At 42.6% G+C, this 16,615-nt stretch overlaps 1 protein-coding gene across 7 annotated transcripts in view; it reads left to right on the top strand.

The window, feature by feature from the left end:
- Window positions 1-5,491: 5,491 nt before the first annotated feature.
- LOC115253702 (mitochondrial carrier protein Rim2) overlaps window positions 5,492-16,615 on the top strand; it is a 36,085-nt gene continuing 24,961 nt past the window's right edge. For 6 of the 7 annotated variants that reach the window (XR_009997411.1, XR_009997412.1, XR_009997413.1 and 3 more), the window contains exon 1: window positions 5,492-6,632. Coding sequence is in view for 1 of the 7 variants with exons in the window: in XM_029871396.2 (XP_029727256.1) it covers window positions 6,586-6,632 (47 nt within the window). In the remaining 6 variants the exon portion in view is untranslated. The remainder of the gene's footprint in view (window positions 6,633-16,615) is intronic. The other variant, XM_029871396.2, reaches the window with a different exon arrangement.

Here is a 16,615-nt window from a genome sequence, read left to right on the forward strand (position 1 = left end):
GCTCCTGTACGAAATGCTCACGGGTGTCTATGTGCTTGGAGCGCCTATTCGTTCTCTCCGACCGTACGAATGCTAAACAGCTCTGGTTGTCCTCCATCACCACCGTCGGTTGATCCTGGGGTTCGCCGAAGTCTCGAAGTAACTGTCGCAGCCATAGCGCTTCTTGGCACGCTTCGCTGAGCGCGACGTATTCTGCTTCCATGGACGAAAGGGTCACGGATGATTGGCGACGACTTGCCCACGAGATGGTACCGCCGCCGAATTGAAATACCATTCCGGAAGTAGAACGGCGACTTTCAGCATCGCCAGCCCAGTCCGCATCGGAGAACCCAACCAGCGGCTGATCAGCGATTCCTCCTAACTGCAGGTAGCAGCCTTTTGTCTTCTTCAGGAACCGCAGCACACGCTTCGCAGCCGTCCAATCTGCTTCAGTTGGTGCGCTAAACCTCCTTCCCAAAATCGCAGCAGAAGCTGCAATATCCGGTCTCGCTACGACGGCCAGGTAGAGTAACGCACCGACAAGACTGCGGTAATTCGTCGGATCGTCAAATGGTTTCCCAAATTCGGCCTGTTTATGGTATCCGAGGTTCATGGGGGACTTTGCAGGCTTTGCCTCTTCCATACCGTGGGACTTCAGCAGTCTGTCGATGTAGTTGCCCAAACTGATCTTAAACACGCCACCGTTACGCCGTACTTCAACCCCCAGAAAGTGACGTACTTCCCCGAGATTGGACAGTTCAAACTCTGCATTGAGACGCTTCTCTATCATCTCGATTTCGGTCCTATCGGTTGATGCAAGCAGAAGATCGTCAACATACACCAGGAGAAGAACTTTTGTCTTGCCATTGTCCCGAATGTAGAGGCAAGGATCTGCTGCGGCGGCCTTGAATCCATTCTGCACGAGCACTTCATCCAGCTTCCTGTTCCAGCAGCGAGCAGACTGGCGCAATCCGTAGATGCTACGCTGGAGCCTGCACACCATCTGTTCCTTCCCGATCTTCACGAATCCCGGCGGTTGTCGCATGTAAACTTCTTCCTCCAGAGTTCCATGCAGATATGCCGTCTTGATATCCAGATGCTGAACAATCATGTCGTGCTTCGCCGCCACTGTCAAGAACGTTCGGAATGTTGCTTGACTAGTAACGGGGGCGAACACTTCACCAACGTCGACTCCGAATCGCTGTGCATATCCTTGGGCTACCAGCCTCGCCTTGAATTTCACTACACGGTTTTCTTCATTTTTCTTCACCTTGTACACCCATCTCGATCCGATGACCTTCCTTCCCTCGGGCAGCTTCACCAGTCTCCACGTTCCGTTGACACGATGCGCTTCCAGTTCTTCTTCCATGGCATTGCGCCACACAGGTTCTTGGAGAGCTTCCTTTACAGTTACTGGTTCTTCCACTGCGCACGCTGCAACGTAGTCCAGGTCGTAATCGTCGAGATGCTTTGGTCGTGTTCCTCGATTGGACCGCTCCGATCTACGAACAGTCGAGCTTGCTTCGGGCTCTCCATCGTCGGCTTCATAAAAATCTCCCGGATCTGACTCGTTTTCTTCCACTTCGTTATCGGGAACCTTTTTCAGCGGCAGCACCACGACCTGTTCCTCCGGCTTCTTGCTTGTTGCTGGGATCGTTACTTCCACCGACGACGTTCCGTTCCCCATCTCGATGAAGCGGGCATCGCGGCTAATGGTCACCTGGTCCGTCTCAAGGTCAACGAATCGGTAACCCTTTTGTTCCATCGCGTATCCGATGAACGTCAGTTTGGTCGCTTTGCTGTCTAGCTTCTTCCGCTTCGAGTCAGGCACGTGCACGTACGCCTGGCATCCAAAAACCCGGAGATTGCTCAAGTCCGGTTTCCGGCCCCACCACATCTGGTATGGTGTTGTCTGGATAGACCTAGATGGGAGCCGATTTTGAAGGTACGTGGCAGTCAGCATCGCTTCGCCCCAGTAGCGCTTCTCCAAACCAGCGTCTACCAGCATACAAGTCGCCATCTCGGTCAGGGAGCGGTTTTTGCGTTCAGCAACGCCGTTTTTGTTGCGGGGAGTAGGGGGTTGTAAACTGTGGCTGAATTCCTTCGGATTTGTAGAACGCCCGAAGCTCCTTATTGTCAAACTCTCCCCCGCCATCGGAGCGTACAACGCGAGGTTTTCGCCCGAAGATGTTGCTCACCCACCGCACGTAATCCCTGATGTTGCCAGCCGCCTCGTTCTTGTTCTTCAACAGGTACGTAACCGTGAACCGGCTATAGTCATCGGTAATCGTCATGGCATACCGATTGCCACTCGGCGTAACGTTGTCCATGGGACCACATAAATCAGTGTGGAGAATGTCCAACACTCGGGACGACTTACGGTCAACAACGGGGGGAAATGGAAGCCTGGCTGACTTACCTTCCATGCAGCATTCGCAAACCAAACGTAGTCCACAGTCGCTCACTTTGATCCCGGAAGCCAGTTGTTCGTTGATGATCCGCTCAGCAGCAGCCCAGTCGCGATGCCCGAGCCGTCTGTGCCACTGGTGCTGACAGTTCACTTTGTGCACCGCTTCCGATGCAGCCATGGTCGCTTCCGCTATTCTCAGGTAGTATAATCCACCGTGTAGACTTCCCGTAGCCACTACATTGTCTTCCGCGTCGATAATCTCACAACCGTTCTCGTCAAAGTTCACTCGGAAGTTCTTCTGTGCCAATTTCGCAACACTGAGCAAGTTCGTAGAGAGTCCCGGCACAAATTTAACATCGTTCATCTCGATTTTCATCACTTTACCGGTACCGTCGACACCGTGGATTACTCCGCAACCTTCACCCTCGATTTGGGTCTTCTTCCCGTCGGCCAGAGTGATAAAACCACCAGAAAATTCACTTAACGACCCGAAAAACGACTTGTCCTTAGACATATGCGCACTGGCACCACTATCTATCACCCAGCTCGACGAACTTTCACCACCGACATTGAACGCCACGCCTCTGACGTCATTCTGCGCTGCTTTGGCTCTCGGAGACCCATCCGAGTCTTGTCTGGAATGCGGATGATTTCCGTCTCTCTTCTGCGCCGACAAAAACTTCCGGCAATTTCGCTTAATGTGGCCGGACTTCTTGCAGTAGTGGCAAGTTCTCGATTCCCTATCCGGCTTGCCATCACCGTACCGCACATCTGACCTCATCGCTCGTTCCACCTTCGCTGATCCACCTCTTCGTTCCAATTGCCGATTATATTCGTCCACCAGCTTGGATTTCACCACATCCAGTGAAATATCATCGTCGGAACGGCTATCGAGGGCCGTTACCAAACCATCGAAGGAGGCAGGAAGACTCCGTAATAACATACAGATCTTCGTATCTTTGTCCAACTTCATCCCGGCAGCATCCAGGCGATCGAAGATATCGTCGAACTCTTGGAGATGTTTTTCGACATCACCGTTATCGGACAGATTGGTGGAGCAAATCTTCTTCAGCAGTGATACACGAATCGAGCGTGTAGTCTTCTGATGATAACTTCTGAGCGCATCGTATGCATCTTTCGCGTGCACACAGTTCCGCACTAGTGGGAGTTGACTGTCCTCCAGCAGTAGAATCATCGTTGCTTTAGCCTTTCGATCCTCACTTTTCCACATCGCAGACATGGCTTCTTCTTGTGGAATGTCGTTTTCGATGACGTGCCACAAATCTTCGCGCGCTAGCAGGTTCTCTAGTCGCACCTTCCAAGTCTGCCAGTTAACACCGTTCAGCTTGGGAATAGCGAATTTCGCATCGGCCATGGTTAACTTTCAGTCACTAACCGCACTTTTCTTCACCCGATCGACAACCGGGGCACAATAGTTTTTCGCGATTCACAATCTCACCGGCGCGGTGAGTCAGCACTTTACACTATTCGATTCTTCCTGATCGAATCTTCCCGAGATCGAATCCGTTCCAAACTGGGACCTTAACCTGACGGCGAGCAGAGTCCGGAGGCCAACGCAGTGGAATACAACGTACTCGGAAATTCGGAGACGATAATATACGGGGGAACTCGCGAAATCACGTTATAAAAACACGGACACTTTATTGAAAAAGTTAAAACAAACGCATTACATTACTAGCCCGTTCGATAGTCTAGATAGAACTGAAGTATGTCGAGAACTGTCAATCAGCAGTATACGCAAAGAAGATGATGCGTACGGCAGATACGCATATACGGGGTAGGACTGCAGAACAGCGCAAGGTACAGTGAAGAGATACACAATGCACCATTCCACAAACATCAGTGTGCAGTTTTATGAAGAAGTTCAGTTAAAAACTATCCTCAAATGGTAATTTATGAAATAACAAAAAAAAACTTTGTACGCAACTCGGTGCAGAACTCAATTTTTACAGCACTGGTCGTAATTATCCAACTCGGCAAGCCTCGTTGGAGGATAAGTGTACGACTCGTGCTGTAAAAATCTTCATTCTTGTTGTGTAAACTACTATTGTTAGGTGCCCCGCATAGCATGTCCAGCATGAATATACAAAAGTTTAGGGTATTGATTGAAAATTATTTGATCTCATTGGAAATAAATAAAAATGGAATGGTGTTTGTATAGGCTCGGGAACGGGTCAACAGATCGACATGATTCTTTCACTGTTGCATTCCGCCAGGCCTCCGACGTGTTCGTACGAAAAAAATAATTAGAAAAAGTGACCGGGAAGGCAAGAAAAACGGGAAAATCTGAAATTCCATTTTGAGGGGCATTTCTTCATTGAACCGGACGTCAAATCACAGAGTAGGCAGGCAGGACGACGTTTGCCGGGACTGCTAGTTGAACATAAAAAATAAAATGGTTTTGAGTCATTTTTCTTATGCGATACATTCCATATAATCTCTATATAAACAAAAACAACCGCGGGGCAAGATGGGTCATTTTCAATTTTGAGCGTTTTCTTGAAGCATTTAAAAGTTATTTATTTTTTATTACAAAGCTTTCTTATAACTCACTTCAATCAAGCGGAATGAACGCCCAAAATTATAACATAAAATTATGATATTTTTTTAGTAAAAAAATCGATTTACAAGTCGTCTTAGGACCACTCAAATCGTTAAGTTTTTTTTATTTTCTAAATAAATTCTGGAGCTCGATTAGAATAGGTCGTATGTGCTTTCGTCGATATAAAATTCGATCAGTTGGATTCGCTTATTGAAGCGAAAGCTGTTGAAATTAAACAAAACTTATACATACAGCCGATTCTTTACAAAACAGGCTTTCCGTTAAATCACTAAAAGTCCTCGAAAAATAATTGATATTGCTACAGTGACTAAAATAAACTGATCGATTTTTATATCGACGAAAGCACATACGACCTATTCAAATCGAGCTCTAGAATTATTTATAAAATGTTTACTAGTAGCTACATTAGAAGATTTTCAACCATTTGCTCAGGTTGACAATATGGCAACACTGTTCACGAGTCCGGCGTCGTCGACGTCGAGCCGACCGAAGAAGTACAAGTTCGTGCGTTCTCGTTTCGTGCTTTCAGTCTTCGACTAGCCATCAAAGTGAGCAGATGTAAAATTTACCGTTAGCGAATTGTTGTGATTGCACAGAATCAAAATAAAGAAGGAAAGTACCGTTGTGTTAGTGACAGACCAGTGTGTATAATCTGCTACTAGAAGAGTGAAAGATTCTCCAAATTGAAAGTGATTGAACATCCAATTATCAGCCCTAATCAGAACTAGCTTGTGTTGTGGCGCCGTTGCGTCATAGTTCTTATCCCAGAAAAAGCTTGAGTGATTATAAATTCTAGTGTCCAGCAGGCGAGCGATCTCAGTTTCGCACAGGAAGTTACTCGAGAAACCTAACCTCACTTTTCGTTTTGTTCCTCTCGCGAGGGTGAAGAAGTCGTGACACAGAAGAGAAAATTCATCAGCCTCCGCCAGTAAGGATTCCGGTTTTTCGGATTTGTCCTCGTTTGGGTGCGTTTTTTGTTTCCGTTCGACTTGCATCGTAGAACCTGGTAGAATTCGGCAAAACCGGTTCAATCGAATCATCGAGAGACGACGCCGTGGGGGAGGAGGACCGTTCCACACTCTTCTGTGTGCCGTGATTGATTACATCACCGAGAAACGACCAGCTAGCGAACGCAGCGAGCAGGCCGCGCGAGAGTGTTCAGCTCTGGCGGAGCACCGCCACCCTTTAGCGTGGAGCGCTAGTGCTTGGCCCTTTCTCGGGCAGTGTGAAAGTTGCTTTCCGTGTTAAATCAAGTTCAGGTGATAGAATGTGACTGTCCGCGCGGATTTTATATTTTTAATCCCGCGTTTTTCGAAGAAAGTGAAGAAAGTAAACATACACATTTCCGCCCGAAAGACGTACTACGTTGTGCATTTGGGAAAAGATATTATTTGAAGATTGCAAACGCAAGGGACCTTATAAATTATAAGTGAAATAATTGCTGGTGGTAGTAGAGAAGTACTTGCGTGTGTAGGACATTTACCACTACAGTGCGGCTGATAAGGAGGAAAAAAAAGTATTACCACTGTGTGAGAGTTTGTACATTTCTTTGCTCTTAGTGACGATACACGGTGAAGAAAAACTGCCAAGAAAAGACACCGTCGGAAAAAGTATGTCCCAACGTGATCGAGATACATTCATTCATCTATTCGCTGGAGGGTAAGTATTATCAATGGTTTACACAAATCTTCATTTGATGAAATGGCAATACAGCACTTCAGTTATGTGGGAAATCCCCAGGGTTTTTTATTAGGTAAAAAATCCACTCACTGTCTTTCAGGGAATCCCATCAAAATTTGGGATTGAAATTGTACATCCTAGAGCAACGTACATTACCCTCCATAAAAGTATGGAGGACTGTTTTGAGTATTGCAAGAAATAACATCACCAGGATATTTTGAAATTTTGAGGTCTTGATGATCTACAAACATCAGTGGATGAAAACTTCCTAATAGTACTTAAAAATATACTTGGTTACTTTTATCTTTAAATGATTTTGGTTTAAAGGCAAATTCAAGATTGTGGTAAAGTTCTTAGATTCCTGGCGATGTTTGCGATCGATTTTCTAGATATTTTTTTGGCCAAATCTCAAAGATTGTTGGTGAATTCTTCATGCCAATCCTGGCAGCTTCCTGACAGCTGAGTAAGTTAATCATTAACAGTTAAGATTTAGTTTCTTTGGACAAATTGAACTACATATAAAAACGCAAAGATAACAATTGTATCTTTGGATGCTATGAATCAAGTAACCAGAGTTTGACTCATTCCTATAACCACATGTATATATCTGATCTGAAGTATGAATTGCTAAGAATGTTGTTGTATCTCATAATACCAAAAATAAGAGTCTGCCTTATCTGCCTTGTAATTCCATAACTAGTTTTGATAAACTTATTTGTCTCTACTTGTTATGATAGTAATATCTTCTATCAATTGATAAAATTATCAGTAATGTGTGACGTGAAAAATATGAGTCAGGTCAGTCTATATTTTCGTTATCATTTATAATAACAATGCTAACAAACCATCAAATTGTGCTAAATCATTCAAATTGACAGTGTACGATTTTCCAGCTAGGTTGAAAATTTAACACAACCACACCGGTTATTGTATTCGAATCATATTATCATACACGTATCTAGTACTGTATAGTATCCAAACATCCACAGGCAAAGCCCAGTGCGTACGTGTCGACCCGCTGGTACGCATTCCACATTCCTCATCCTTCCGCAGAGTGCGAACCGAATCGAGCCTCAGATAAATATTGACCTAAGAAATATACATGCAAAAGTTTGAAGGGCTGCGTTGTTGTCTTGGCAGCACCACACCGGTTCCCTTTTCGAGAAAACGTAAAGCTCCACCCACTCCTCCGTCGTCAAATTGGACCGGAAGGCCGAGGAGCTATTTTCGGCGTTGTTGATAACCATTTTTTGCCAAAGGCGCCCTAAAGTTGTTGATGTTGATCACACTGCTTTTTTCCTCTAGAACGCAATACCATTGTCAGGTAAATTCTACAGGAATAGCATGCCCATCATTTCTGGAATTCTATTTCGAGGGCTTTTATCGCATGTTTCTCAATGCGAGACGAGAGCATACCAGTTTGTACTAGCGACTCGCTTATAAAGCGCTGTTGATTTGCTATTTGTGTTGATGTTGAAGTACACTTTTAGAGGCTAGGCAAAGCTATTTTTAGAAACTTGTTTTGATATTTTTTACATGAAGGTACCTAGGTGTATTGAATTCCATTTGAGTTGCTTGCATTGCACTTACACGTACTGCGACATGCCTACGATGCAATGTAAAACGATAGCTGCTCTATCCGTGAATAAATTGATATCTGCATTCAGCCTAGCGATAAAGTAGGTATATATAGTGTATCTCGCTGCAGGAAAAAAACCGCTTGATTGGCCATTGAAAACCACATTAGCGTCGGCTCTCATACCATCATCCAGCGACGCAGCAGGGTGTGTATCCTCTACACACAATGCAACACAAAGCCACCAACATGGACATGGCCAATACCAATCCCAACTTACCGCCGGTCAACTCAGCGGCGGAATAATGCAATCCATATAAGTGGAGTTGTGGTGCTACTCCCCTCTGGAGAAGAACAACAGCGGCAGCAAAACAAAATTTGCGCCGCAGTTTTCCGGTGCCACGTAATAGCATGACCTTGAACTTGAGACAACGGCGTTCTGTTGTGTTTTGGTTGTTCGATGCGATGGAGCTAATAAAAATGCCCTTAAACGCAGGCCGGGCGTCGTTCGGTTTTGATTGCGAACGGAATGGTGGATGAAGCAGGAGAGAAGGATGGGCATCTGGTGTTTTCGCAAACCTACATTGTACAGAAGGACAGAGCCGGGGCAGGAATGCTTTCACTGAAATTACGCTTCACCGTTGGGTTCCATGGTGGCTGTCCTTGAACTGAAGTTCGAATAAGGGCTGGGTGAAGAAGGAGTGATGACACAGATAGAATGATAAAATGCAATGTCGTCTTAACTCGAAGCATGCGAAATGCGTACTTACTTTTAATCATACAATTCTAATATTTGAAATTGGTTTCATTTAAGATAAAATCAATAATTCCGATATTGATCTAAAAAGCTTTGAATTGCTCTATATCAGTTATATCTGTAAATTTTAGGATCGTAGCAATAAATTTCATTTTGCAAAATTAAATTTTACAGCATATCTAAGTAAATTTTCAATAATAGTTGCACACTCGTATACTGAACAGTGTTGTGAATTCTCGCGACCAAAATGATGGTTGATGAATTGATATGTCAATCACTGACGAATTTTTTAAGCTTTTCAACATATCTATCTAAATAAATCGTACAATTGCTCTAACATTTTCGTTTCGCGTATTTTCAAATGTTTCTTTATTATATTCTTCAAAAGTTAAAAACATTTCCAGAGATAGCTTTACAAATATTTCTTATGTATCTGTAGAGTAATCCATCAGAAGCTAGAAAAAAGTTCTGAGATCTGCCTGAGTAACATTTGTATGTAATTCTTTGAATGATAATCATTCAATGATTCACAATATATTAGATGCATTCCGCTTGAAAAATCCCTTCAACTCTGGATAAAACCTATATAAATTGCGTATAAATCACTGAATCAAATTTCAACCATCGCGCATACAATAATTGCAACGTCGCAACCTGCATTTGTTGCGACATTCCACCCAATGCGACATAGGTTTGTCTCAACTTGAACAGAATAGGATAAAGATCGTTCACCATGAGTTTGGAGTGTGCGATTTTTGATGGATAACTTCGAGTTGAAAAGTACGCAACAAATTTGGCTTCTGTTTTGTCACCAACAAAAATTTTCGAGATCAACGTTATCTATTACCAGTAGCGTGGCTCAAAATACCACATGTCAAAAAGTTCGATGGGCCCCCTTCTCATTTCGTTCTATATGACGCCGCGATGCTCTGGTCAAATTTTCAGCTAAATCCGTTAACATTAGGGCGGTGCTAAACTCATTTGAAGTTTGTATGGGAGTTTATATGGGAAAACATCGTTTTTAGCATTTTTATCATGAGGGGCACTGTTTTTACTTAAAACACATAACCGATTATATAGAACTATAGTCTTAAATGTACCGAAAAACTTTGTCGAAGACCACAAAGTCATCCGAAGCTTGTAAGAAAAGATATTACATGCAGACCATCTGGTGGTGCTTAACATTTAACATGTAAAGGAATAACAATAGCAATAAAATCCCATTGAATGGGCTCGTACTGTCTATGCTATATCTTTTTTCGCAAGTTTCTGATTACGTTGCGGTCTTCGTCAAAGTTTTTCGGCACATCCCAGGCCATATTTCTATAGGATCAATTACGTGTTTAAAGAAAAATTAGAGCCCCTCAGAAGAAAATTGCAAAAAACGATGTTTTCCCATATAAACTCCCATACAAACTTCAAATGAGTTTAGCACCGCCCTAATGTTAACGGATTTAGCTGAAAATTTGGCCAGAGCATCGTGGCGTCATATAGAACGAAATGAGAAGGGGGCCCATCAAACTTTTTGACATGTGGTTTTGCCATACAAGCTTGAGCCACCCTAATTACCAGTTGGGATAAAGAGTAGTCGACGCTTTGGAAAATCGTGGGGAACATCCAGGGATTCCTGGAGAAAATCCAAGAGAAGGCCCGTTACAATAAAGACACCCTTAAAGATTTTCAAATTGATCTTCTGAAGAAAAACTTGATGGGACTCCAGTAAGAACATCTGTAATAAAATAAGTTTGACCTTTTTCCAGAGGTAAAACTGCAGTGATTCCTATGGGGATTGTATCCAAAAATCTGACTCTAGAGCATGGGTTCTTCTGGGGGTTTGTTCAGAAATTTTCTCCCCTGTATATCTCCTGCAGGTGTTCTCCCTGAGCGATTTCTATCTGGAGATTTTTTCTAGAATCTAGAATGTCTCCCTGTGTTCTTTCAGGCATTGTTCGAAATTTTCTCAAAATAATCTCAGATATCCTCCACAGTCTGATTATTTAAGATATTTTTTTTAGAGAAAATCTAAATCATAGAGAAACTTTTGTTGAAGATGAAGAATTGGTGAATTTTGAATGAAGAAGAGTTTCGTTGATTTAGAAATAGAAAGTCATGTTTATTCTGCGCTCAATCAGTTCATTCCATTTTTTCAAAACGTGAAGTCATTCAAAAATGTCAACAAAATACCTACCTTCAAGACCACATCCAGTTTAGTTCAGTATTGATCTTATTGGTTTCTAGTAGTCTTCTGCTTTGAAATCATCCATAGCTTTTTTATTAGTTTTATATGGCTCAGTAACAATTCGACTATCGTTGGTTTGAAGGACACCTCATGCAAACCAACGAGGTATATTTTTAATTTGAACTTCTAGTAACCCTGTGGGCATAAAAAACTCACTACTGGGAACCTTATTTGCTATTTTGTTTTGATTCCGTTTCGTATCGTTCCGTTTTGTTCCGTTTCGCATCGTTCCGTGCAAAAAATGACGTTTGAAGGGTTTGAACAAATTTTAATTTGAACAATGCGCAGATTAGCTGTTAACCCTCCTAAGATGTTGGGTTTTTTGCACCACGATGGCGTAGTGTACGTTCAGCGTGTCTGTTTGGGTCATATTGACCCCAACATCCTACTAGGGTTGAAGTGTGTTAAAGTGTTCACTGTTCAGTTTAGAAGCGGTCAAACCAATGGGGATTTGGAACGGTATTATAGAGCTGTAATCTCGCTTTAAGATTAAAGAAGACGTCATTGCTAGCATCGTCATCATTGATGTTTCGCAAGCTGTTTTCTCGTTCAAAATACAAATGTTTGTAATGACAATGTATTCGCTGTATTCCTTTCTTCATTTGGAAGACAGTGAATACATTTTCATTACAAACAGTTGTGTTTTAAACGAGGTATCTACTTTTCAAAATTCAATGATGACGATGACACCAATGACACCTTCTTCACCCTTAATATCATACGATTTATTTCACCAACTGAATATCGCACGTGATCAGCGAGATGATCAGTACTCGGATGATCTCATGAGTCATGGTTACGTAGTTTAGTGACATAATCATCTGTACTAGCATCTAGAACAACAAAAACAATCGAAAATGATACCCTTATCATGTAATTAGCGAGCGTGTGTTGAAATTATTGAAAGATTAGTTTACAAAAGTTGATTCGCCCTTTGACAAGTTCAGTCAGGAATTGATATTTGCAGTTACACGATAACAAACACAGAAATGGTATATAACCGAAGAAATGAGTCTTAAGGAAAGCCTTTTCTTGGATTTATTTCTTCATTTATATTTTTTAGGGTTTTCAGTTGTTGTTTTTTTTTCAAACAACATAATTTCTGTTGGGAAAAATTTCTCTTTACTTTTTAAAAATCAATTTAAGTTGCAATTTAAGTTGCAAACTTTTATATTACCAGTATGATTTGCACTCTGGGTCAGTGTGTATTTCAAACCCGTTTCCTGTCGAAATATAGAACTGATTGGCGTCACCACCAATCTTCAAACATCAACATCTCAATGCGAAAAATATCGAAGAACTGATAAAAACCAATTCATTAAATTTGATGATAATTGAATTCCCCGGAGCTATTGTAAAGAATCCTGCAAAACACCTCGTTCGCGATATCACGATTAGACCATAATACCTACTATACTTCGATCGTACTCAGACGACTAAATAATTCCTAGCTCAAACTGGTTATTTGCATACGGTGGGATGATAAGTGACAACTCACTCTCTCACTACGACATCCACCCTAAATTTACATTTTCTGTTTTCACAACGATGCGCTTTCATTACTCAGCCCTAGTCGAGGCGGGCTATAATTTCACCATAAACCGCTGTAAAGTCCCTTCTCGTCGCTGCTTGACGCTTGTAAAAGCACTGTTAAGGTGCCTTGGGTGATCTAAAAATAGACCTCCTCGTCGAATGCGATTGCCTACCGCTGCCCGATCGCTCATTCAACGATCGTCTGTCTCGTCGTCACGCCCTGCACTGCGCGCTATCGCGTATTCATGATGATTGCCGAGGCGGTCGGTGGTCGCGTGGAGTTATTGTTTTGGCTGGACTTGTGTACCACCAGCCAGCATGAGCGACTGGTTGGACGCGCTTCATTGACCACCATCGGAGAATTGGCGCCAAGCACCATACCGAACGACAAGTAGTCGACAGTCGCAACTTTGAGGAAGTCATGTCGCGGGTTGAACAATACTTATGCAAACGGCACGGCGATTGTGGTGTTGGTCGTCGATGGTTGTTGCCCCCTTTGTGAACCGGACGATCGTAGCACACGTACCAAAGTTGATCGCCGTACATACTGACCCAAGTGATTACTGCTGCTGGTGCTGGAAGGCCTTGTCCTTCCACTTGAACCGATCTGCGATGATCGTCCGTGGAATTGGTGCCCCAAAAAGTCGGAAAAAAGATCAGTATGGTGAGGTCGGTCTTATCGCACCGTAGAAGTTAGCGACCGGAAGCAGAGTGTGAAACTTTGTTTTAGGAGGATCAGCAGGTGTTTTCATTGCATTGTTCAAAATGAACGATAAAGGTTTTGAACAGAATTGGAATTCCTGCAGTTGAAGCTTTTGATGGAAACCTCGCAGAACTTTCCAAAAGTTTGAAACTTCAGAACAAACTTAACTTGATCCCGGTCGAACTTCATAACTTCAGCAATTGATATATTAATGATCTCCAGAACTTCTGTAGAACTTCAAAGTTTAGATTGAAGTTGTGATTGGTAGGATTGTGATTGGTAGGATTGTGACAGAAACTCAGATATCACTACAAGGTCTTGGAAATTATGAAAACAAATCACTATTCTCAAACAACTTATGTGAATACCCATAGCATCTACAAAGTTTCGAGATGCACTTCTTCCGAACGAAAAGTCTACACCAGCCTCAAGTGATTAGATAACACACGCCCAATCAACGCTTGTTGACCTTAGTTAAGGCTTTCCAACCTCCGTCCGGACGTATCTTATCATCCCCAAACCAAACCGGACTGCGGACTCAATTGATGCAAATTGCTTAGGCGTCGCAAAATGTTCGCTATAGCGTGAGCGCCTTCTTACGCTTGATTGATCATGGCCCGAGTGCATGCTCGCATTTTTTTTATTAATAAATTAATATACGACGACAGCCTGTTGCGGCGATGTGGTGGTGGTAATCCGATAGACCAGGGTCCATTTCATAAGGAAAAGCTCGAAAATAATCTCTCCCGCTGTGTGGTATATTATTAGTCGGGAGGGATGGGTACGTGTTCTTCCCGAAACCGGTTCAACCTCGGTAGTCGTAAATACGGCTTGATAAGAACAACGTTGATAGCTGGCGAGCGCTGCAACGAGTGGAATAATCCGCCTTGTAGTACAATAAAGCGTATGCGTTTTGTTTTGAGTTCTCACAATTCGTAGAAGATCACGCGATGGTTTTATTGGGGGTACGTGATTTTTCCTGCTGAGGTCACCAAAGATCGTCACATCGTGGCGATTATCGATAGGAAAAGTGACTTGAGATTTCCGATACAGAAATGTGAATATGGTCAACATGATACTTCCTTTCGTGGAGCAACCCTTCGTGTCGTTAAAGGTTATTTTGAAAACGGTAGCGGCTGCGGGATAAACAAGATATATTTTAGCATGTTGGGTCACGTATACTTCTGAAGTCAAATAAACAAGTTGGTTGTTGACAATTTCAGTTATGTTTCTCGGAATAAGATAAACGAGATTGCAAATCACGTAGATTTGTTGTGAAATTCTTAAACCATCACCTTCCCTTTGAGAAATCATATTTTCTTCATCCATTGGAAGTCCACTTGATTTATGAATATCAAGAGTATTGATCAAACATGGCGTGACTTCATCAAATTTACTTCGTCTTGCAAAACTAACAACGGATGTGACTTTGTTGGTTTTTCATAACAGGATAATAAATTACATGCTAACTGCCTCTGGCTGGAGCTTTAGGCGGTGTGCACATTTTCCTGTACATCCGGTCACGTTGATGGTTGGATGTCACTGAGAAGCCATACCCGTTGCATTTCATAAATGGGTTAAGTACCCTTTTGTGTTGAATCGATACAGAAGGGTTATTCATTCCACATTGTTATTTCATTGCCATATCGATCAAATAACCTTTTACGAGGGAAGTGACATTCCATTCCGAAATTCCCTGACATTGACAATCGTCAGTCGGGATTATCGATTCAACGTCAACCATCGAATTTCAACCATGACCTCCAACAGCAGTCAATTCCCTTGGTACTTCAATGGAAATGTGTCTGTTTACAAAAAAAAATGCAATTTCAGCCTCGACAGGTACGAACGATCCATCAAAAGATGATTGTTTGGGAAATTTGTTCGCTGAACTGCTTTATTCTCTCTTTCTGATGACTGGGAATCAATCAATTTTGGCTCGCGCGTGACAGATTTAGCACCTGGAGGAAGTCCACTGATAAGGGGACCCCTGCTATCTCACCGTAATGTCAAAGTCCATCTGGAAAGCAGCAAAGTGGAAGGTCGCATTCCTCGTTGCAGGCTCGTTATCAGCGCTGGTCGATACCTTAATTAACTTAATTTAATAACTTGCACTGCGGCTTAACCGGTTGATGCCGAAATGTTAATTAATCCCGAGTAAACTCTACTCGAGGATGCGGAATCAGTCTATTTTCTGGGTTTTTGTGATTCATAGGAAGGAAACTGTGTACACTTTGTTGTAAACAACCTCCCTTGATAGGTTTCTGGTGTCGTCGTTGCCATAAGCAAAAGTGTAAAAACATTCGTCGCGCCGTCGTCAGAAACACCCTTCAGCGAAATGAGAGGCTGTGTTTATTAGGGACGAATGCTTCCTTCAAGGCAAATGCTGCAGCTGGCCGACTGGCATGCAATATTTCACCATCGGACAGTGAACTTTGCATCATTCGTGTGAGATGTGTGTTGCTTTGCTGTCGGTGCCTCAAACGTCGAGTGAAATGACCTCATTCGAGCGATTAGAAGACCTTAGGCTGTGACCATAGTGGGTAAGGTGAGATGCGATCGGATGCGATAAGTTATGAGATGAGAAGAGGGAAGTTCGATAGGCCATAGTGCATGAGGTTTTCAATGAGGGTGCGCATGTTGTTTTCACATCCTTTTTCGCCTATTTCGTGCGCATCAACGACTCGCGTGATTTGATCGATGAAGTCGCTTGTATGTTGAAGCGCTTCTTTGGATGTGGGTAGTGAAATTATCGTTTCATCTGTAAGAGCGGAAAGATAAAATGCACCTGCTTTTTGTTTTGCGCGGGCCGTTTTTTTTGCTATAACTTAGTCAGTTCTGATCCTGTTGCAATAGCAAAAACCGACCAGTTCAAAAAACAAATCTGGTGTAACTGTACAAGATTGAGATTATTGAATTAATTATTTGATAAAAGAATGTATAAAATGTAATTATATCCGCGTGAGGAATGTCTTTATCTATACACATATTTTTACTTTCCGGACTGAGCTATCTGAGTGTTGATTTCAATTTAAATCAATGTGAGACTGTTATACTGATTTTCGGCATTAAAACATTACTTTATTGTGCTGATCTCGGCAAAAAGAAACAAAAATTCGGCAAGTATGTATTATTTAAGGGTAGGTATAGATTT

This window comes from Aedes albopictus, chromosome 2 (assembly GCF_035046485.1).
Source record: "Aedes albopictus strain Foshan chromosome 2, AalbF5, whole genome shotgun sequence".
Lineage (NCBI taxonomy): Eukaryota > Metazoa > Arthropoda > Insecta > Diptera > Culicidae > Aedes > Aedes albopictus.